This window comes from Vigna angularis, chromosome 8 (assembly GCF_016808095.1).
Source record: "Vigna angularis cultivar LongXiaoDou No.4 chromosome 8, ASM1680809v1, whole genome shotgun sequence".
Lineage (NCBI taxonomy): Eukaryota > Viridiplantae > Streptophyta > Magnoliopsida > Fabales > Fabaceae > Vigna > Vigna angularis.
Window position 1 is genome coordinate 15,854,087 of NC_068977.1, and position 22,913 is coordinate 15,876,999.

A 22,913-nucleotide genomic window follows, 5' to 3' on the forward strand; every position below is an offset into this window, starting at 1 on the left:
TTCTTTCTTTCTTTTTCACTTGTTTTCTACTTTCTAATTTCCATCTCAGACAAAGTATATAAAGTATTTTTGGTAGAGAAACTCGGAAAATAAATCGATAGGTGCAGAAGCAGATGACAGTGGATGGCATACTAATGAGCCACGAAGAAAAAGAAAGTGTATCAATCTCCAACAACATGCTAGAGGAAAGTTGGTTATAATAACCAAGCTTAATTCCTAATTCAATCCTCTAATTTCATTCGAACTTTAAAAAAGACTTCTGGTTATTAATTAGTTCAATTTAGTCTTTTAAATTTTTAAAGACATTAATTTAGTCCTTTAATTCTTTAAAAAACATTCAAATTTGGTTCTTTTCTTAATTTGGCTGTCGCTAGTTTCCTGTTTCACCATGAATAAGAAAAATGAAACTAAGGAGAAGAAGTAGCAGATGGTTGGTTAAAAATTAAAGGACCAACAAACAGTCAAAATAACCAAATTAGATGTTTTTAATAAACTAAAGAATTAAATTGGAAAAATCAATAGCTAGAGGTCTTTCGGAAAATTTGAATAAAATTAAATAATCAAATTAGGAATTAAGTCAATAACCAACTACAAATTCCACTCTCAACTGATCCACAACCCTCAAAGTGATTACATCAGTAACACCAACATTAAGGCTTTATAAATAATTTGCAACCACAATTTCAGAGTCCTAAAACGAAGGCTTTTTGGATATCGATAACCTAGACCACAATTGCAATGGCATCATTTACATTTATTTGAAATTTTGCACTGCAACAAAGCTACAACCACAATTTAAAACCTTGCCTAGCATAAACGATTAAAAATTTTCAAATAAAAAAGCACATTAGCTAGCCAATCAACCAAGACAAGACAAGAAACTCACCAAAATGCAGAATAAGACCATTAAAGCTCTTGCAATGAAAAGATGAACCCGCCAAAGGCATATTGAACATGTAAATCTCAACATTGATTTCACTTAAACCAGCTAAGTCTCTAACAAAACTTATTTCATCATCTCAGACTCATCTGTTTCTCAAGCGGTACCTACCTCGATCCAGAGAAAGTTTTCCGGCTCCTCCTAGTGCGTGCATTCGTATGAGTCCTCTGTCCACGGCAGGGTAAGTTATCCACATGCCTGATCCCTCGGTAGCACTGAATGCCCACCAACCTTACCACATCTCTCTCAACGCACTTTTTCTGAAACACACATACACATGACGAAACAAACAAGCCTATTCAGATAAAAAATTCTCCTTAAACACATACAAGTACAAAAAGAGAAGGTAAAAATAAATTAAACCTATTTTATAAGTTAGAATCAAATTATACACTACACATTTCATAGAAGCTCTTCATCCGACTTCTCTGAAAACCGATAAACATATGTTGATTTTCACCAATGAGAAAAGTTTGATTCATTTTGCTTTGAGTGAATTAGACTGACCCAAAATTTTTGTCTAATTTCTACTGCCACCTCCTCCTTTTTCCATCCTTAACTGTCCTTAATCATCTGAAAAACATTATACTGACACCCCTAATAGACCACTTCTTAGTTGTTTTAAAAAAAATAACTTATTGTAATAATGTTTTTGTATACAGAATTTAAAAATTCTGTTAGTTAATAATTATGGTTAAGTCTGTTGTAAACCAGAAATATATATAGGGTTGTTTGGTCTTTGTGAGTGAATAATCTCTAGTATTCTTGTAATTCCTCTACAATTTCCATGTTTGGTGTTGAGTGAGTGTCTTTGCTGTGGGTGTGTAAGAGTGTTGGTGAGATGCGTGTGCGTATTGGTCCTGTTCTCACGGAGACATAGTGATAATTCAGAAGAAGAAGCATACATATTCTGGTTTATCACACTTATATTACAGGGTGTACTATTGTACCCAGTAAAGGAGATTGCACACAACGCTGCTGAATACGATAAAGAAGAATAGGAGTTTTGGCCAGTCACGAAATTTAGGTTCAATTTGTTCTTTCTTTTTTTGGTATTTTTGTACAAAAAACATAGAGTAATTTATGCAAAGAGGTGTCTAAATGGTGGGAAGAAAGTACCAAATCGTTTCCAATCAAGTACTTGGAGAGCAACTCGCGAATGGAATAGAGTTCCCTCTTGCTGAGGTCCTTGACGAATTTGTTCTCAACGCCAAGTTCGCAGACGATGTGGTGCGCTTTCGAGCGCCCTATTCCGTGCAGGTGCTGGAGAGCGTACTCCAGACGCTTGTTGTCGGGGATCTCGCCTCCCATACCGCCTCCGATGTTGATGTTCTGCACGCGCACACCTCGAAACTGCAAAACGGAAGAGAAAAGAACAACGTGAAGATCTAGAATGTTCGACAAAGCCCATGGCGAAGGCGAATTGAGCGGAAGGAGAATTTACCGATAGGTTTTGGCGGAGGCGGAGAGCGATGTCGGAGAAGATTCGCGCGGAGCCGAACATGGTGGAGTTGGAGGATTCAGTATGCGACTTAAGAGAGAGAGAGAGAGACGCACTGAGTAGGTTTTCCAATTCAATATTTTGTTCCTTCAGTATGGTGCTGCCGGTGTGGACTGGGAGGTGCAAATGGAGCACCAAAACTCGAAAAAGAATTTCAAAACAAAATGACATTTTCCTTTTATTAATTTTTTAAAATATGTTGTTGAAATTATATTACACTAATTTCATGGGTTAAATTAAATACTAATTTACTTTCTAATAAATTTGTTTAATTTAGTTTTTTAATTACGTTTTAATTTTTTTGTTAATTTTTATGAATTTAATTTTTGTTTTCAACATTATGTAAATAATCATAGGGCAAGAAACTAAAGGACCCGTTATTATGATTAAGGATGACAAAAGTTATTAGATATAAATAAATATAAATATATATAAATAATGTTTAATCTAACTCACATGAAAAAAATATATATTCATTATCTAATTTGTTAATTGTTATATGGACTTTTTAAATCAGTACTTACTCGTGAATATCTTAAAATATTATTTTCTAAAAGTTAGAATTGTCAAATAATTTTGGTCCCATCCCACAAATTGCATCCCTTTAAATAAACGAAGAGCAGTAACTCGTTCATCATTATGCTTATATGCAATTATTATAGAATTTCATGACACCGCATCTCTCACCTTCATGCATCAAAAATCCTTTGTGCATCTTGCAATCTGCCAAACTTTGTATACATATTAATCAAAGCATTGCAAACAAAAACATCACTTTCCAACCCATGCTTTATCACTTACAAATGAACCAACATCTCATAAACAACATCATTCACTTACTCACAAACAACAAGCACACTTGCCACCGTAATTGTATCCATTTTCACCCCTTTAGCCTTCATCTTACCTAAAACACCCAATGCCCTAATTGCTTTCCCGTTTTGACAAAACCCCAAAATCTTTGCGTTCCAAGACCCTACATCTCGGACGGGCATATCATCAAACACCTTGTGGGCAACATCCACAGCACTAAACCTTTAATATAGATGGATCAAGGAAGTAACCATATACACATCATGCTTAATCAAACACCCACACACTCAAATACAATTGAATCAATAGGATACACATTATGTTTTATTAACTTTCTCCTTTAGAAAATTAAATCTAGTTTTATATGCTTGCTTTTCTGATAACAGTTGAAAAACCGTTATTTTTATACTTAATTTTGATATTAAAAACACCCTTTCTGACTTAAAAACTTGCTTGAACTCATATTTTTGCTTTAGTTTTGTGAATAAGAGAGTTGAGATTATACTTGATGATTTTATCACTAAATTCCTTTGATTTTGTAGGCTATTGGAATGATTAGAAAGAAGAGTTAAAGTATCAAATAGTTGGAATGCAGAAAAGTCAACCAATGCAGAAAAGTCAACAAGAATGCAGAAAAGTCAACCAGAGTGCAGAAAAGTAGCGTTGAACGCCAGTCTGGGCTGAGCGCCAGTTTAGTGTCGCAGTTACCGCTGAGCGGCCTGTTTGGGCGTTGAGCGCCAATTTCGTGGGCTTGGACCTGTTTTTTGTTATATTTTAGTTCTATTTAAGGACTTCCAGGTCCTAGGGATTGTATCTTTTGATGGCTTGGCACATAAACACACTTTTCACCCCTTCGGGGTAGATTTGGGGATGCGAGAGTCTCCTCCTCTCTTTCTAGGGTTTTTCTATCTCTTTCTCTTGTTCCATACTGTTGATTGTCTACTGCCTTCCTTTCTATTAGATCTATACCATCTTCTGGTGACCTGTCTAAGAAAGATCCTCCGCTTGCAGCATCTGCCCATGACCTATCAATAGGACTTAAGCCTTCATAAAAGCTTAGAATAAAATCTTCCATTTGGACTTGAGGGCATGAAGAACATAGTTTCTTGAATCTTTCCCAATATTCACTAAGATTCTCTCTATCTCTTTGTCTCATATCTTGAATTTCTCTACGGATAGCTAATAATCTAGATGTAGGAAAATACTTCTCAAGAAAGAGTCTTTCAATAGTTTCCCAATTTGTAATCCGTGCAAAGAGATAATACCACCAATCTTGAGCTGCGCCTTGAAGAGTAAAAGGAAAAGCTCTCATTTTAAGGCTCTCTATTGTAATCCTGGGAGATCTAAAGTTTTCACACAACATGTGAAATTGTCTCAAGTGCTTGTGTGAATTCTCCCTTGATAACCCATTGAACTTTGGTAACGCATTTAACAGGTCAGGTCTCAACTCCCACTCCTCATTAGGATCTTCAATGTTACTTCGGATAATTGTATTGTGGAAGGTGGCTAATTGTCTAATGGTTCTTTGTGCCATATTGTTTGGGTTAGGATCAAGTAAAGGATTGGATGGTATGTTTGTGATTGGAGATAATGAAGGTGGAATGACTTCAGATGTAGGAAGTGCTCCCTCAGTAGAACACCCAAATTTCAATCTTCTCCGCAGCTTACGCAAATTCCTTTCAACTTCCGGGTTAATTTGATAAAATTCTCCCGGGTTAGCTTTGGTCATGCACTACGCAATCTGCTGGAAGTTGTTTCTCTGTTACTTCTCTTTTTCTTTTGTTCTTGCTTTAGATAAAGATTTCAAATAAAAGATAAGAGAGACTTGTTGGGTCCACTCCCAAGAAAGAGAGGTGGGTCACAATGGACAACTTAAGTACCAAGTCTTTCCTAGCCAGAGTGTATTCAAAATAGCCTCAAGTATTTCTCAAGAGAAATTCTTAATAAAAACAAGAACAAAGATTTTTGCTAAAACAAGAATGACTAAAGGCTACAAAATAACTCAAATTAAATTAAATGTATGTGCGTTAAATAAAAAAAATAAAGATAAAAGTAAAAAATAAAAAAATAAAAAAATAAAAAAATAAAAAAAATAAAAAAATAAAACAAAAATCAAAATAAGAATCAAAATATTTAAAATACTAACCGTATTCCCCGACAACGGTGCCAAATTTGATAGGCTGTCGTTGAAGCTATCAAATTAATACTACTTTTCAAGGCAACTTTAGTATTGCCAAGTAGTATTCAAGAAAGTAGATAGGGCTAAAGTAACCTTGAGTCGTCTCCCAACGAACACGGAATTGCTTTTGAATATCTGACTCTTACGAATGTTATACAATGCTTATGGATAAAAGTAATGTTTGGAGAATGTTTAAAGAACAAATAAGAAACTTAAAAACAGTTACGATGAAATAGGCTAATTCCACTGCTTTTCCAAGGTAGATTCGTCATCGATTATTCACGGATAATTGTTCAATTGATTATTGTTTAAGTTTCAAATTAATTAAAGTACATTCTTAATTAATTTGAGGGCGATCATGCATTTAACCAAAGTAAATTCTCAATCAAATGCAAAACCTTTCTAGATTATTCACAATAAATTCAACCAAAGTACATTCTCAATCAAATTCTATTGTGTTTAATCATGTCTATTCTTAAATCTCCTAACCAAATTAAAAGCTAATCAATCAAAGTAAATTCTCAATTGATTATAGTTGAAATTATCACTAATCAATCAAAGTACATTCTCAATTGATAGTAAAAACCATTTAAACATATGAAAGTTTCGAAATTAAATCAAAGTAGATTCTCAATTTAAACCTAGAAACCCTAAAACTCATATAATCAATATGTATGTAGATTCAAACACATTATGATGCAAAAATCTTTGCTTTTAACAAGATAGAGAGATGAAAGACATAGAGAGAACAACTTAAATCAATAACCAAAGTAAACAATTGCATTAACTCAATCTAACCTCAGAATCCATAATGGAATTACAACAGAATAGCCCTAGATGCTTAGCTCTCCATGAATGGAGTTGAATACAAGATGAAAGAAAAGTGAGAGGAGTATGAGAGAATGAATGAATTCAGTGAAGTCCCACTTGGGTCTCTTTATATAGGGCTTGATTGGGCTTGGACTCTGAATATTCAATTGATCGAATCTTTTATCTTATATCTTCCAAATAACTAAAAGATTTAGATAATTATAACATTATTTGGAAGATATTTTCTGTTGATATTCCCAAATTAAATTAATTCAACAACAAAATTTTATCTTTTAGCTTTTCTGAATTTCCAAAATTACACATAAGCCCTAAAATTTCCTCTATCTACACTTTAACCCCTTCAGAATTTCTCCAAAATTGCACCAGAAGCCCCTGTTGACGAGCTTTGACCAGAGAGGTCGCAGCCAATGGGAGATTGACACGTGTCAGCCCCTTTCCCACCCAAAATTAGGGTTTCAGATTGGGGGAAAGGGCTTCTCTTCTCGTCTGCGGTGCTACGAACCATGGAGGCGCGACTTTGCATTTTCGAATGGGTTTCGCTTGTTGCGATTGCTCTGTGCGTTTGGCTTCCTTTGATTTTCAGGTGGAGACGCGAAGACGATGATGAAAACGAAGGCAGCGGAGGCACGGTTTCTCAGTGACTGCCATGGAGGAGCTGTGGTGAAGATGATGGATGGTGGCGAAGGTCGTGGTGGCTGGTGCGTGTTCGATGGTGGGGAGCAGCGGTTTCGCGATTGATGGCGGGGAAGATGAAGATCGTGGCAGCCTGATGAAGAACTCGCGATGAAGGAGGAGGGGTGCGCGGCGATTTCGCGGTTGCAGATCCGGTGATGGTCTGATGCGTGGAGGCTTCGATCTATGGTGGCTCTGCTTGCGGTGCATGGTTACAGCAAGGTAGTAACCGGCGAAGGAGGACTCGCGTCGATGATGGAGAGATTCACCCAGTGGTGGCCTCGCGAGGATGGTCTTCGCGATTCTGGGTGGCTCTACGACGGAGGATAGCGACGTGGTGGTTTGGATCTGCGGCGTGGTGGCGCGATGATAGCTGCCATGGGAAACGGTGACGATGCTGGGTTTGATGGCGGTGCGACATGTGGTTATTGGCCGTGGAAGAAGGTGGTTGATGATGGCCACTGGCGACGTAGTTCCTGTGCGACGGCGGCTGATTGCGAGACTCTGTGGTGGCCTATAGTGGCGCGGCGACAAGGTGGTTGTCCGGTGACGGAGCGGCGCGGCGGCGCTAGGGTTTCAGTGGGTGGAAGATGATGCTCATGTGTTAGGACTGAGGTGGCGTGTTCTGACTGATTCACTAGTGAGTGCAAGGATCAGTGATGTGGCATCATCTAAGTGGTCCAATCTGTTAGTGGTGGACTGCCACGTGGCATGATCTGGTGAAGTTTGGCTTAGGAGGGGTATGGGTAGGAAAATTTAGGAGGTGTAGTAGAAAAGGCTTAGTGTTTGGGCTTGGTTGTTGGCCTGTTTCAGAAATAGGAGTGTATGTAGGAATTTTAGGAGGTGCAAGGGTAAAGTCTGTCAGTTTGGCCTATTTATATATTATTTTCCAAATAAAATCTGATTTTGGGCCTTGAATTGCCATTTGGACCAATAAAACTTATATTCTCAGCTGCACAAATAAACATTAGAACATCCAAGAATAATTTATGCGCTAAAACTCACTTTTTATGTCTCTTTATTTCCCAAACCCAACAATTCCAATCATCACAAATTCATTTAAAATCAACCATTTAAACATAATTATCCCATAAAAAAATTTAAATCTTAAAGCATAAATGTGGGCATAAATATGCACTCATCACACCCCCACACTTATCTTTTTGCACTCCTGGGCAAAATTGATTAATTCCAAGACTTTGTTCTGAATCATTTTATTTCATATTTGCATTTGGATCAAAAGAATAAGCATCACCAGACATAGATCAATCATTTAAGCATTACTTTGTCATGGACATGCAAATGGAATCACTTTATTCTTCACACATGAGTTAACCTTTTTGAATTTCCAAGAAAATCAAATATGAAAGACAACACTCAAGTCAACATGTATCTATTTCTCTCCAATTCTCTCAAGTGTTTTTGGCTTGTGTTTACACTTAAAATACCCATGTAAGTAGACACCCTTGATATTTAGCAAGACTCTAACATTCACACACTTCAGTAAACATGCAATTATTGATCATGAGGGCTTTTTAAGGTTTTATTGAGGACAAGGCAAAGGTAGGGAATTTTCTTGGAATTTCTGAGTTTTTGAAATTGATATAGAAAGAGTAATGACATTTGATTTCAAAAACAACTCTATTTCTTGCTCTTTTAAGGAAGATCTTTTTTTTCTTTTAAAACTTCAACTTTTCATCTTCCTTTTTACCCTTTTTATTGTTTTGTGGGTGAGGTACTCACCCACACACTTATTCATCACTTTACTTCTAACAGAATCCATTACTCCTTCTTCTTTCCTAAGATAAGGAACACATGATTTTTCTTCTTTTCTCTTTTGACAATGACTGGGAACAAGAAAAATAGGCTCAAGGCTCAAAAGGGGTTCCAATGGATTAATGTTAGGACAAGTTTATTTGGCCAAGTAGATAAAACAAGAAATGCCTCAATCATATCAAGTCATGCATATTCTCCTTAGTTGCACAACACAGAATCAAGCTAACTATTAGAGTATCAACAAAACATGGGCAATTCACACAAGAAAAATAGGTATGGCACATGGTGGTCCATCCTTAACATTAAGTTCAAAACTCACATGGTTCAAATTTCTTTCACAAAAGATTTAATCAGGAAATTCTCAAGTCAACTCAATCAGCAAATCAGGATTAGGCTTTCTTCACTGAGACATCGGGTTTAAGGTAAATTAGAAAGTGGCATTAACATTAATGAGGAAGATGATTCATATATGCATGAGAGTAAATTACGTGAAATCTAAACCCAACAACAATATCATCAACTTCATCCATTCATTCTTGTGTTTAGCCTCAATTGATCGAATTGCATTCATGTTTATTTTATTGCATTTGCATTCAAAACCCCAAAATTTGTTCATTATAGTCTTAATTAGTTGAGTAATCACATATGTCGTGAGTTTCTTGGAAAACGATACTTGGTCTTACCATCTATTATTACTTGATACGATTCGTTTCACTTATCAGAGTGTTAACAAGTTTTTTGCGTCGTTGTCAAGGACTCGTGGTATAACTATTCTATTTGTGTGATTCTTAACCGATTAGACTTTTTATCTTTTTATTTTTTTTATCTGTTTATTTTTTTTATGTTTCTATCTTTTTATCTTTTTCTCTTTTTATATTTTTATATTTTTATCTTTTTATCTTTTTAGTTTTTTTTTTATTTTTTTACTTTTTTTATTTGTTTATCTTTTTATTCTTACTTTTTTCTTTTCATCTTTTTATCTTTTTCTCTTTTTATCTTTTTATCTTTTTAGTTTTTTTTTATCTTTTTATTTTTTTATTTTTTTTATTTGTTTATCTTTTTATTCTTACTTTTTCCTTTTCATCTTTTTATCTTTTTATCTTTTTACATTTTTATTTTTTATTTTTTTTTCTTTCTATCTTTCTATCTTTCTATATTTTTATCTTTCTATCTCTTAATTTTTTTTCTTTTTTAACTTTTTATCTTTTTATCTTTTTATCTTTCTATCTTTATATCTTTCTATCTTTCTATCTCTTCATCCTTTTATCTTTTTAATTTTTTATCTGTTTGTGCTAATTGGGTGCTCTAGTGCAGTGTTCTTTAGTGTTTGCAGGATAAAATTCGAAAAATATGTACTAGGAGTACATGATCATCAAGAGAAAAAGGACAAAGAAGGTTGCAGGACGCGCCTAGGCGCCCCATTAAGGGCGCTGAGCGCCATCCTTCAAGTGTCATGTTCACCAAGTTCTGTGCATGAAGTGGTTAAGAATATAAAAGAGAATGGAGTTATTGAGATTGAGGCTTCTTATTCAAGGAGGGTAAAGATGGTGAACAAGAAGATGTTGTAGATAAGTTGGTGTGATGAAAGCAAAAGGAACACCAACATCATAGATGCAGATTGTGCTTAATGGTGTCAGGCTTGTGACGTTAAACAAGCGCTTATTGGGAGACAACCCAATTTCTGACTTTTTCTTTTGGATTTGAATTTGCTTTGCAGGAATTATAGCATCTACTGATGGATGTTGGACAACATCTACTGAGGGATGCTAGGAGGACTCAGATGACACCATCTACTGATGAATGCTGCTATGATGAGGGTGATGAATGATATCATCTACTGATGGGTGCTATGTGATTAAGTGTCCACTGATGGATGCTACTGATGGCATTTACTGATGGATGTCGATGAAGATGAGAAAGATCAACATCTACTGATGGATGCTGATGAGAAAGGTTTGCATCTATTGATGGATGCCCTGTGATTAGACATCTACTGATGGATGTTATTGAAAGCATCTACTGCTGGATGCTATGATGATGAAGATTCAGATGACAATGTCTACTGATGGATGCTATTATAGTAGAGGCTGACGATGAGTGATAGCATCTACTGATGGATCCTATGAGATCAGGATTTGTTTTACTTTATTTTTATGCTTGTTTGAACTTTGTTTATTTTATTTTTTATTTTTAATTGAGTCATGTACTTGGTTGAATGAATAGTTGCTGCAATGGTTTGATGATAAACTGTTTTGTGATGAGTAATATTCTTGTGTTTGATTTATTTTTCTATGATGCATGTTGAGATAATGATTGTTTATCTTTTAAGCACAGATGGTGGTTGCTCATAATTATTTGAAACAGATGCATGATTTCAATTGTGATTAATATGCTAGGCAGAATGTTTATCAAATTATGGAACTAGAGTTAACCTATGAGACGTTGGGCTCCAGAGTTTTTGATTGATTAAATGCTATTGCTCTGGAAGCATGATTGATTTTGCCTAATTTTCTATGATTGAACCACTTGCTTGCTTGTTACATATGATCAAGGCCATGTTTTCTTCTCCCTTAGAGCCAATGCCAATAGGTGAACCTAACAAAGAAAAAGGTTTCTCTTTATCCTTTGAACCTTGAGCCTAAATTTGAAAAGTGGAAAAACCCTTTTTGAAATCATTACCTTGAGTTAAGTAGAGTATGTTTTTGTGGTGATGGAGAATGGTTCAAGTTTGGGGTGGTGAGAAATCGAAAAGAACTTTGTGAAATTCATTAAAAAGCATTGGGCAAAAGCAAAAAGCAAAAGAGAAGAAAAGAAAGAAAAGAAAAGGTTAAGCTCAATGCAAGTAAAGTTTGGGAATGAGTTGAATATTGGTTTCTCACATAAAAGAAGAAAGAGAGTTGAGATTTAAAGAGAATCAATTGTTGTCTAGAAAAACCAATTTTCTTCTTAGCCCGACCTCAATACAAACCTTAAAAAGTCCTTGTGATGATAACTTGTTTGTGAATGTGTTTGATGTGTTTAAATGAAAGGCAAAGTTGATTCATGTGACATTGTGATAGTAGAGTGTAAGAGCGTCACCTCACTATACACTTTTGAGTGCTTGAGTGAAACACTGTCTTTGGTGAGGAATAGTTTCATACACATAGGGTAACATTTTGTCTGCTTGTTGATCACTCATAAGGTTGTTGCATCTGTTGTGTATTTCTTGATTATGTGAGCACCACAATTGAAGCTTGATTGGTTATGACATCATCTATCTTGATTGATCTTTCTATGATGAGCAAACATGAGCGATTTACTTGTTCTAGATAAAAATGTTTTTTGGTGTGCTAGACCATTGTAGTTTGACTATGTTATTTAAGCCAGTTTTTGTTTTGCTTGCGGATAAACAAAGTTTCAAGTTTGGAATTGTGATAACGGTTGAAAAACCGTTATTTTTATACTTAATTTTGATATTAAAAACACCCTTTCTGACTTAGAAACTTGCTTGAACTCATGTTTTTACTTTAGTTTTGTGAATAAGAGAGTTGAGGTTATACTTGATGATTTTATCACTAAATTCCCTTGATTTTGTAGGCTATTGGAATGATTTGAAAGAAGAGTTAAAGTATCAAATACTTGGAATGCAGAAAAGTCAACCAGAATGCAGGAAAGTCAACCAAAATGCAGAAAGTCAACTAGAGTGCAGAAAAGTAGCGTTGAGCGCCAGTCTGGGTTGAGCACCAGTTTAGTGTCGCAGTTACCACAGAGCGGCCTTTTTGGGCATTGAGTGCCAGTTTCGTGGGCTTGGACATGTTTTCTGTTATTTTTTAGTTCTATTTAAGGACTTGCACGTTCTAGATTTGGGGATGCGGGAGTCTGTTATTCTCTTTCTAGGGTTTTTCTATTTCTTTCACTCTTTCATTATTCATCTAGTTTCTCCATGATAATGGGGAACTAAACCTTATTTGTTGTTGGGAAAGATGTAACCTCTTAAACTCTCATGTATTGAATTGATTCTTGATTATATATGCTTTACTTCATTAATTGTTAGGGTTTTTCCTCTATACTCTATGCTTGCTTTGTTTAACTCATTCATAGCATGATAATTGATTTTGTCGATATGGACACATATGGGGAAATCTAGAACTGAGGAAATTCTCCCAAAAGCAATATTTCCTAGACATAGGGATAGGAGAATTGGTTGCCTTTAAGCTTTTGTGCGAATGTAATGCATGATTAATTGCTAGGGAGACAAGACATTGTGAACTAGTAATTAGGATAAGGCTTTCTTCACCGAGACATCGAGTTTAAGGTAAATTAGAAAGTGACATTAACATTAATGACGAAGATGAATTCATATATGCATGAGAGTAAATTAGGTGAAATCTAAACCTAACAACAATATCATCAACTTCATCCATTCATTCTTGTGTTTAGCCTCAATTGATCAAATTGCATTCATGTTTATTTTATTGCATTTGCATTCAAAACCCCAAAATTTGTTCTTTAGAGTCTTAATTAGTTTAGTAAGCACATAATTGTTTAGTGTCGTGAGTCTCTTGAGAACGATACTTGGTCTTACCATTTATTATTACTTGATACGATTCGGTACACTTACCGAAGTGTTAACATTTTCCCATGTGATACAGGATTGTTGGCTAAATTTATAGTTGACTTTTTGTTTACAAGTAGCTGAATAGGCTTTTTAATCTCCACACTCAGAGCACTCATGATAGAATCAAGCCATGTAACTTGACAAGTAACACTTAAGCTTGTGCTCAACAAATATGCAACAAATTACTTCTTACTACAACAAGAGATTTGTGCTCCTATGAACTTAAAAACATAATTAGTGGTGCTTCTTCTATCAATGTTGTCACCACACCAATCTACTTCATAATAGCCAAGCAACTAATTTTCTACCTGATCTCAATACCCTATTTACAGCCAACACATGTTTCTTCCTTGGTTGATGTATAAATTTGCTGAGCATACCCACTAAGAAAAAAATGGTAGGTCTGTTGTTGTATAGGTATCTAAAAGATCTAACCATTTGTTTAAAAAACATGTTATCAACATCTTCTTCATCACCTTTTATTGAAGAAATTTGTCGTAGTTGGAGCCACCACCTCATTACAGTTTTCCATTTTAAACTTTTTAATATCTCTACAACATACTTCCTTTGGTAAGTATTATTCCCTTCTTAGTCTTAACAAATTCTTTCTCAAGGAAGTACCTTAATCTACCTAGGTTTGTCATCTCAAACTCAACCATCAATAAATTCTTGAATTTTTCAATTCCTATGAAGTTGCCTCATGTGATAAGCAAGTCATCCACGTATATACACATCAAAAGTAAATTGGCTTCATCTTGGAGTTTCACATATATTCTATGTTCAATTAGATATTTCTTGACATTATGTCTTAGCATGAAAGCATTAATCACCTTATTCCATGCTCTTGGTGCCAGCTTTAGGCCATGCAAGGCCTTTCTCAATCTATAGACCTTGTTTTCACTCCCTTTAACCACAAATCCAGGGGGTTGAGTAACATAGACTTTCTCTTCAAGAGCCCCATTCAAAAATGCTTATTTCACATCCAACTAGAATAAAGGCCATCCTCTTTCATTTGCCAAAACAACCACCAACCTTATGGTCTCAATTCAAGCCACAAGAGAAAACATCTTAGTATAATCTAGACCTTGTTTATGTCGAAAGATGTGCCACCAATCTTGCTTTTCTCTTGTGATGGAAGAGCACTCCGAGAAGAGGACTGTAGGCATGATGCGAATCCTCGAAGCTTCCTCCAGAGAGAAAGAGGCAGCGAAAATGACATAAACTCGAAGAAGAACAAGGAACAGAGGATTAAACCTTATAGAAACCCTAGAAGAAGAAGGAAACCTATTCTGAACCGATTGATTGGTGTAAATCAAAGTGTAATCGGTGGAAAAGGTTCCTAATAGTGAAAACAAGGTTTTAATCGATGGAATTGAAAGAAAATGGTGAAAAGGATAAGAAACCCTAACGGAGGGTTTAGATCTATGAATGTTTTGATGGAAAATGGAGGATAGAGGAAATGGAGATTATTCTGTGAGTGAAGAAGGCTTACCGTGATGATGAAAGGCTCTCAAGGAAGACGAACGCTCCCGCAGACGTCGAAGGCAAGAATGAAAATGGAGATTCTACGAGTGAGAAATGCTCTCAGCGAGAGAAGATGTCGATGCGGTGAAGTGAGAGCTCGAATCACAAATGATGATGTGGCGAGGAGTGATGACGCGTGCTAAAAGGAAGAAATGTAGCTGCCGAGGCATGCCACACAGAGGAAATGGATTGGTGGAGAAGCGACGTCGTGGAGGAAAGCAATTGGAAGCACAGTGAAAAGCTAATGGAAAATGAGAAATGAAGGTAGTGTGTTGGAAGGTGGCTAGAGGGAGTCTTTGGACTCTCTAGCCTGACTTTCAAGGAGAATTATTCTGATTTCAAAAATATAATTCTCATTCACTCAAAAGTCCCAAATACAAGAGAGGAGTTGGTTATTTATAGTAACCCATGCTCCTTGCAAGCTGATACACATATACAATAAAATGTAAAATTATAAAAAGGAAAACATTGAGAAAGGTACGTCAGGCAGGATTGCATCATACCCTCCCTCTTAAAAAAAGATTTTTCCTTAAATCTGGCAATCGCCTTATGAAGGAGCTCCACACAGTCTTGGGAGCATGGCCATCTTATAGTGACCTTATTCTTTTAGATCTACTTTTCTTCCTCCTGAATCAAACACGAATTTGCAATACACATCAAATATATCTTCAATTAATATTGATTCAAGAAAGAAATTTTCTATAAAAACAAGGAAATAAGGGCTTCAAATATTTTGTTTTGTAGTCTTTGGAAATTTTAGAAATCCAAATTTACTTTTGTCTTGAGTTATTTCTTTCCTTGAAGATAAGAATAACTCAAGATTTAAATTACCATATTTTGAAAAAGTTTGCATAGAATATGGAATTACAATTAGTTTAAAAGAGAAATTAATAGTTGAAGAATAAACAATTATTGGAAAAGAAGTAAAGAATTGGAAACCTTCCCTTGTAGGTTTCATAGTCTTTGAAAGAATAGGATTTTCCATTAGCAATTTCTCTTTTTCTTTCTTTTCCCTTTCTTACTCTTCTCTCTTCTTTTCTTCTTCTCTTTCCTTATCCTCTTCTCTTCTCTCTTCTTTTCTTTCTTCCTCTTTTCTTCTTCTCTTCTTCTTTTATTCTTCTCTTCTTCTCTCCTTTCTTCCTCTTCTTTTCTCTCAATCTCTCTTTCTCTTTTCTTATCCTTGAGTTCTTTAAGTCTTACCCCAAATTCTAGTTCTCTACGAAGAAACTCATGATCATTTAAACTCTCAAGAAATAATTTTTCATCTTCAATGCAATCTCTAATTAATTCTTGTTTTCTTTTAATGCTTGAAGGCACAAACTTTCTTCTCATGCAAGCTTTTAAATCATGCCAATCACGAATGGGGGACTTTCTACCTTTCCTAACATGATATTGTCTTTCATCCCACCACTTACTTGCATGCTCTTCTAACTTAGAGAGATATATGTTAAGGACATAAGATTCCCTGTCTTTATAAAACCAAGGATTTATTTTATCAATTTGTTGTTCCCAAGCTAGGTATGTTAATGTACCTATGTCTTTTTCAAAGAATGGAAGATTCCTAGCTCGATTAAACATCTCATCACAATTTTCTATCCTAGATGACCTAGAAGACCTATATGAACCATAACAAGACATCTTTGTTTTTAAAAGTTTTCTTAATCTAAAGGGTTAAAAGCTTTCACTTAGACAAGTTCCAGGTAAGAGAGGTGAGCCAAAAAACTTCTTATGTACTAAGTCTTTCCTTGTCAGAAATGTCTAATGTTACTAACTATTTGCCCCTTAAACTAAAATCACCTTTAGAAACAAAGTACATGACTCACGAACAAACAAACAAATAAACACAATTAAAAGACTAGACTCCTTGGAATCTAATGTGACAAGGCTTAGAGTTTAATCTCTTAGCCTAAATCACTACTAACATGTAAAATCAAAATTCAAAAAATTAAGCAATCAAGAAAGGTTCCAAGAGTTGAAAGAGCACCAAGGACTCTTCCAAATACTTGGACTTTTTAAAAGGCCTTTTACAAAACAAAGCTAAAGCTAACAGTAGGCTAACACAAGCCCATTACAAATCAGATTACAAAAAAAATTCAAAGAAACAAAACTATGCTACTACTCTATGTTTTTACGGTCCAACTCCTTTGTGCCCAAAATATTCACGTGCCCACAGTTTGGTTCATCCTTGTGCATAAATCTCGTGCTCAACTTGGTGCTTCTTGGATCAATTCTCTTGATTTCTCCTGATCATTTCAATCCTACAAAGGCAAATGCAGAGCTGCAATCAAAATTCCCTTAGCTAGAACAAATTGAACAATGAAAACACATTACAGTAAGAACTTTCCTTTTATTCTGTGGCCTTCACGCGTGCACTTATTGATCCAGACAGCTAATAGAATTGCTTTTTCTCTCCAAGGACAAACTACAATCAAATATTCACACTCAATTCAGCAGAGCAACCACCAATGCTATCAATTTCAAGCCAAGACAGAGACAACTAAACAAGCAAGAGGTAAGAAAGTTAAGCAACTCCCCTAATTAAATGGTTGGTCTAGCTTGCTCCAAACTCTATAATGAGATTTTGCTGCTGCTTAAAATTCTTGCTCCAAATATTTATCAACTCTCCACACAACAACACACCTATTCTACACTTTCTCCATGCACTAATTCAGTTCAGATATGCACACAGAAATTACACCAATTCCAGCAAAATACACATGAACATGGATATTAAGCCAGATGTAAATAGGTGTAATTCAAAGGTAAACTAAACTGATTTAAACAATCATCAAATCTAATTTAAGATTTGTTCAGTCCAATGCAATGCAGAAATGCTTACAAGCCAATTCAGATTAGTATTTGAAATTCCAAACCAGTTTCAATAATTCTTAGCAAATCAAATTCAGCTTTCAGCAGAATCAATTAATCCATGAAATCGGCAATCATTTTCAAAACAGTTAAGACATCAATGATTCAACAAACAATTTATAAACTAAAATGAATGCAGTTGCAGTTTATAACTAAATTGAATGCAACAACAGCTTAAACAAGCACAGATGCTCCAATCTGATTACTGAAACTCTTTTTCCTACACAATGAACAATCTCAGAACAATTAGATGAATATTGAATTCTCTCTCAAATTGCCAAGGAAACTAAGCTAAATCAGTCTTACAAAACTCACAACACTCAGACTTCTCTTTAGAAATTTAAAGCACATAAATGAATGGGTTGGAAAGGGAAATTCCCCTTGGCAGTTCAAGACTGGAGAGTCTTTCAGACCACTACCACCTAAGATGCCACCAAGCACAAACCTTTCTTTCAAATTCCAAGAACCAGAGTGATGAGCTTCTCAATTAAGAAAGAGCTAGGCTAAGGCCAAGTAAAGGACAGTACAGGACAACCACAAAACAAACTAAGCACCAGATGAAAGCACAACAGAGCAACTGACTCAAGATAAACTCTAGATCAGATTACAAAAGCAAACAAAAGTTCAATTAAAGAGTCAATGCAAAGTTGCATCTGATGTCAAACACCAAGCACCCGAGCTATTTAATCAAAACTATATCGTTCACACACAAAAATTCATATATAGAAAAGATAGAAGTCAAATACATACTTGATTAATTCAACAAAACTCTCCGGAGAAAACAACCTTTGCATCAGCCACTTGCAAGCAGGAAGAAGAATTAAGAGAATAACCTTGTCAAGACGAGCTATGCTTCAAAATTATCAACATGTTTCCATCTTAGAGTATCAAAACCTCCACCATAATTACATATGAACATTAAAAAAAGTTCAAAAATTAAAGTACACAAAATGTTAAATAAACCTACAATAATTACCAAACTATAAAGTAGAGAAGAAAGAGAAACCTTCTTAAGTTAAAAAAATTGGTCACAAGGTCATGGAATATAACGCTAAAATTAACAAACTATAATGATATGCTTCTAAATATTTAAAATTCACAGGGATCAAGGCATGACTAACCACAAGGTTTTGATAAAGTAAATTGGCTATAAGCAACATAACAAGATTTTGATATAATGACAATATAGATTTTGTCGTTTGACATCAAAAGATGCAGAGGAATAAGTCACTCTGTTATGCTTCCGACATTAGGAATGTGCCATTAAAATAAGCATTTAGTGATTGCAAGTTTTTAGTGCAAAGTATAAGACGCATTTTACACCAAGCTACACGGCCTTTAAGGGAATATGCACAGAATATAATTTATTTATCCTTACTTAAAGTAGACCATGGGACTAATTTACAACTACAAAGCATCATAACATGCATTGGCAACCAAACTTTCCATTCTCTCCTACATATGAATTCATCACCAGACCTCTATGAATTCAGGACAATCAAATTTCTCAAACAGGAAACCTAACCAAACAAACATCCCAAATTACACATTCAACAAAAATTATTCAAATTACACTGCTATAGCTCACCACACCTTGTTCTCTCAAGCGCAACTCTCTCTCATGACCTTGCCCCCATTAGTCTACGGTTTCAACATGATACAGAAAAGCTCATAAATAAACAATGAAAAGCCAATGTTGCAAAAGCTCCTATGAGAGTACTAGACAGTTAATTTACAGGCATGAAAAAATACAAGTGCTACCACAAGATATGTCAGTACAACATTTGTATCATTTAATAGGTGAAACCAAATATATCAAAGAATAAAGCATCAAATTAAGAGCTGCTTACCTGTAGTGCCTAAGATTGTGATTTTTCAGACACAGGACATACAATTGCTTCACAGAAAGGCCATTTACCCTATTAGTGCTCTAAAACTATGGCAAACATGCGTTCAATAGATCCTACAATTGCTTTATGTATCATTACAGGTCTCTCAATTTTGGCTTCATCCTCAGTAAAGAATTCCAACTTAAAACGATCAGGAGCCTGGAAGTCAAGCTGCAAGTAACCACATTCCCCTGCCTATTACATGACAAGTTATCCAAAACTAAATCATGTGAACACAAATCTATCTAAGCGTGGCAAACCTGCAAAGTTGCCCAATGGAATTTCCTACTTAATGCATCAGATACACTGATGTCTATCTTTGGTCCATAGAATGCCCCATCCCCTTCATTGAACTGCAAGGTTTTTCACAAAATATAAGAGCAAAGATAGTAAAGCTTACAAATGACACATTCCACATAAAATAATAAAACATTATCAAAATAAAAAATGGAGTGTGTAGGTGCAAGTGAAAACCCTTCGCCCATATCAACATAAAGATGAAGACAAGAAATGGGTGTTGTCATACACAGAATGAAACTGCCAACATAAGCAAATTAGATTATATGATGCAGAGAGGAATCAAGGACGGACTGGAGAGATGGGCCTATAGTAGAGCATTTGGTGTTTTCGAAACTGAATCAAAAACATCACTCTCTGTCTCACACCTTTGCCCCCTTTAGCTTAGGGTTTTCAAAAATTAATCAAAAAGAAAACGAATTTATACAGAAATGATGAGAAAAGAAGAAAGGAATAGAAAAGGGACAAACTTGATGCTTCGCACTTCGCCGGTTTCCAACTTCTGTTTCACACTACCAGTATCGTGTTGGCGATCAGTAACCACTAATCAGAAAAGTCTCAACAATTGCATGGCCTAGAGAATTATCATCTATGAAAACTCATGCATACCAAAGCACTCTGGACAACAAGTACGGCCAATCTCCTCAACCCTCTAACTAGTCCTGAAAGCTATTAACTTGTTGGTTCCACAAGCCTTGAACCTACCCAACAAAACCTGATTCCAGTTTATGCCTTGTGCTATTTTATTATCAAGTAACATCATAGTCCAAACGTCAACTTCTGGAGGGGTGTTCATGGTCTGCTATGGCCCCTGCAGCTCTACAAGCTGCTATGTCGAATGCAATTGTTTTTACATGTGGTCAGTCTGGAGTGTTAGTCCCACCATATTGCTACCTTCTTTCTGTTTCCTCCCTTCATGTAACCTCACCTAGCTTTTCAAGCCAACTAAAACCAGGCTGCTTATGGACATTTCTTTCTTTCATCACATTCCTTACATTCCCAACCTCTTCCCAGTCACCTTCAGCAGCATATATATTTGATAGTGTAACAAAGCTACCTGGTCCCTTTAACTTCATTCTCATTATTTCCTCTGCCATCATTTTAGCCAGATCTCTTCTTCCATGGACTTTGCAACCATGTAGAAAAGCTCCGGCCATTGACTCTGTGACTTGTATTGGCAAGGCTTTGAAAAAATCACATGCTTCTACCGTCCTTCCGGAGCGGCACAAGAGATCAACCACACAAGCATAATGCTTCATGCTTACCTTAATCCCATAACATTCATTCATTGATGAGAAAATCTCTAAACCTTTCTGCACTAAACCACCATGGCTGCATGCTGAAAGAATACATGTAAAAGTAATTTCATTTGGCTGCAGTCCCTCTTCCTGCATTCTTTTGAACAGCTCCAAGGACGAATCAACCATGCCACACTTTCCATAACAACCAATCATTGCATTCCATGACGCAACATTCTTAAATGGAATCTTGTCAAATACATTTTGAGCATCTTTCAAACTCCCACACTTTGAATACATGTCAATAAGAGCGCTAGCAATGAAAACATTCGCATCAAACCCCTTCCGGCATACAAATCCATGAATCTCTCTTCCCCATTTAATGCAACCTTCTGATCCACATGCAGGAAGCAGTGCAACCACGGTCACTTGATTTGTCGGAATCCCGGAAAGTATCATCTCCCTAAACATCTTGAACGCTTCCCTGAGTTGATGACTTTGTACAAGCCCAGAAATCAATGCATTCCATGCAACCACATCAGGAACAACACCTTCCCGTTTCATTCTCTCAAAGAACGCAAGAGCTTTGCTGCTATCACTTGACCGAGCATACGCTGCAATAATCACATTCCATGTGAAATCATTTGGCTCCAACCCTTCCAACCTCATCCTCTCAAACAACACCAATGCTCGCTCAATTTCCCCCACGTTACAAAACCCACAAATCATTGACGTCCACGAGGCAACATCCCTCTCACGCATTCCATCAAACACGCTGTGAGCACAAGAAATGCCGCCACATTTGCAATACATATCTATGAGAGCATTGGCAACGGAGACATCATTTTGAAAACCCATTTCAAAAACCATGGCATGAACCTGTCTCCCTATTTTCACATCCATCAAGCCAACACAGGTCTTAAGAACAACAGAAAAGGTGAAATTGTTGCCCATGTGGCCAACCTCGCGCATCCAACGAAAGTACAACAATGCATCATCAAAGTGTCCATTGAAAGACAACCCCAGAATCATCCAATTGAATGCAAAAACATTGGGGTGTTCAATCTTTTGAAACAAAAGCCTAGCTGATTTCAGATGAGCACAACTAGCGTACATTCCAACAAGCTTTGAATTAAGAGACAAAATGTTCATGTTTGTTCCACTAGTGACCACGGTGGCATGGACCTGCATGCCGGGTCTCAAGGTCTTTGCTTTCAGGCATTTTTCAAGGCACAAAGCAAATTCATGTGGTGACCATCTCAATTGTGAGGAAAATGGCATAGTTCTCATTCTTTTATGATTCTACTCTTTTGCGACACGCTGATTCCGCAGCCTTTTAACATGAAAATAGTAAGCTTATACTCTAATATTTTGGATTAAATTACACTAATGTCTAAAAATGCCTTATTTTTTACAAATTTCACACAAATCACTCCTTTGTTTCAAAAACATAATGGTATGCTTTTAAGTTTTACACATATTAGACGCCCAGTTTGAGATAGAAGGTTAATATAATGAGAATGAGAAATAAAATGTTACTGTAAAAGATTTGGTATACATCATGTTATATAAATATTTTTCATTAAAAAAAATTGATTTTTAAATATTGGCTAGACAGAGAGGTTGTGCAATGTGGACTAGACTGCCAATCTGTTTTTTTTTTCTTTAAAAAGTTATTTTTATATTATGTTATTTGAAGAACCTAAAAATATAAATATAATGTACTTTATTAATACTTACAAATAAAATTAATTATTATAATAAAATAATTTATATACTTAAAAAATA

At 35.7% G+C, this 22,913-nt stretch overlaps 2 protein-coding genes across 4 annotated transcripts; both read right to left on the bottom strand.

The window, feature by feature from the left end:
• Positions 1–733: 733 nt before the first annotated feature.
• On the bottom strand, positions 734–2,627 carry LOC108345762 (small ribosomal subunit protein S13, mitochondrial). Its single transcript, XM_017584502.2, has 3 exons — positions 2,385–2,627; positions 2,060–2,293; positions 734–1,200 (listed from the first exon to the last, which is right to left on the bottom strand). The coding sequence occupies exons 1-3, from the start codon at positions 2,610–2,612 to the stop codon at positions 1,048–1,050; spliced, it is 615 nt and encodes a 204-aa protein (XP_017439991.2). The 5' UTR covers positions 2,613–2,627; the 3' UTR covers positions 734–1,047.
• A 13,186-nt stretch (positions 2,628–15,813) lies between these two features.
• On the bottom strand, positions 15,814–22,436 carry LOC108345761 (pentatricopeptide repeat-containing protein At5g59600). 3 transcript variants are annotated; one of them, XM_017584500.2, is made up of 5 exons: positions 20,358–22,436; positions 19,851–19,943; positions 19,552–19,761; positions 18,452–18,548; positions 15,814–17,255 (listed from the first exon to the last, which is right to left on the bottom strand). In XM_017584500.2, exon 1 carries the CDS (start codon positions 22,413–22,415, stop codon positions 20,802–20,804), a length of 1,614 nt encoding a protein of 537 aa, XP_017439989.2. In that variant the 5' UTR covers positions 22,416–22,436; the 3' UTR covers positions 15,814–17,255; positions 18,452–18,548; positions 19,552–19,761; positions 19,851–19,943; positions 20,358–20,801. The 3 variants fall into 3 exon arrangements, with proteins under 3 accessions (XP_017439989.2, XP_052723676.1, XP_052723677.1); XM_052867716.1 differs by having other exon boundaries at positions 18,452–18,595; XM_052867717.1 differs by lacking the exon at positions 18,452–18,548.
• Positions 22,437–22,913: the final 477 nt, after the last annotated feature.

Excerpts from the sequence above, each read along its gene's own strand:
- LOC108345761 (XM_052867717.1), bottom strand. The coding sequence starts at position 22,415 with ATGAGAACTATGCCATTTTCCTCACAATTGAGATGGTCACCACATGAA.
- LOC108345762 (XM_017584502.2), bottom strand. The coding sequence starts at position 2,612 with ATGTCATTTTGTTTTGAAATTCTTTTTCGAGTTTTGGTGCTCCATTTG. Across the intron at positions 2,294-2,384 it reads GCCTCCGCCAAAACCTATCG|TTTCGAGGTGTGCGCGTGCA; the intron begins GTAAATTCTCCT and ends TCCGTTTTGCAG. Across the intron at positions 1,201-2,059 it reads ACTTGATTGGAAACGATTTG|AAAAAGTGCGTTGAGAGAGA; the intron begins GTACTTTCTTCC and ends TGTGTGTTTCAG.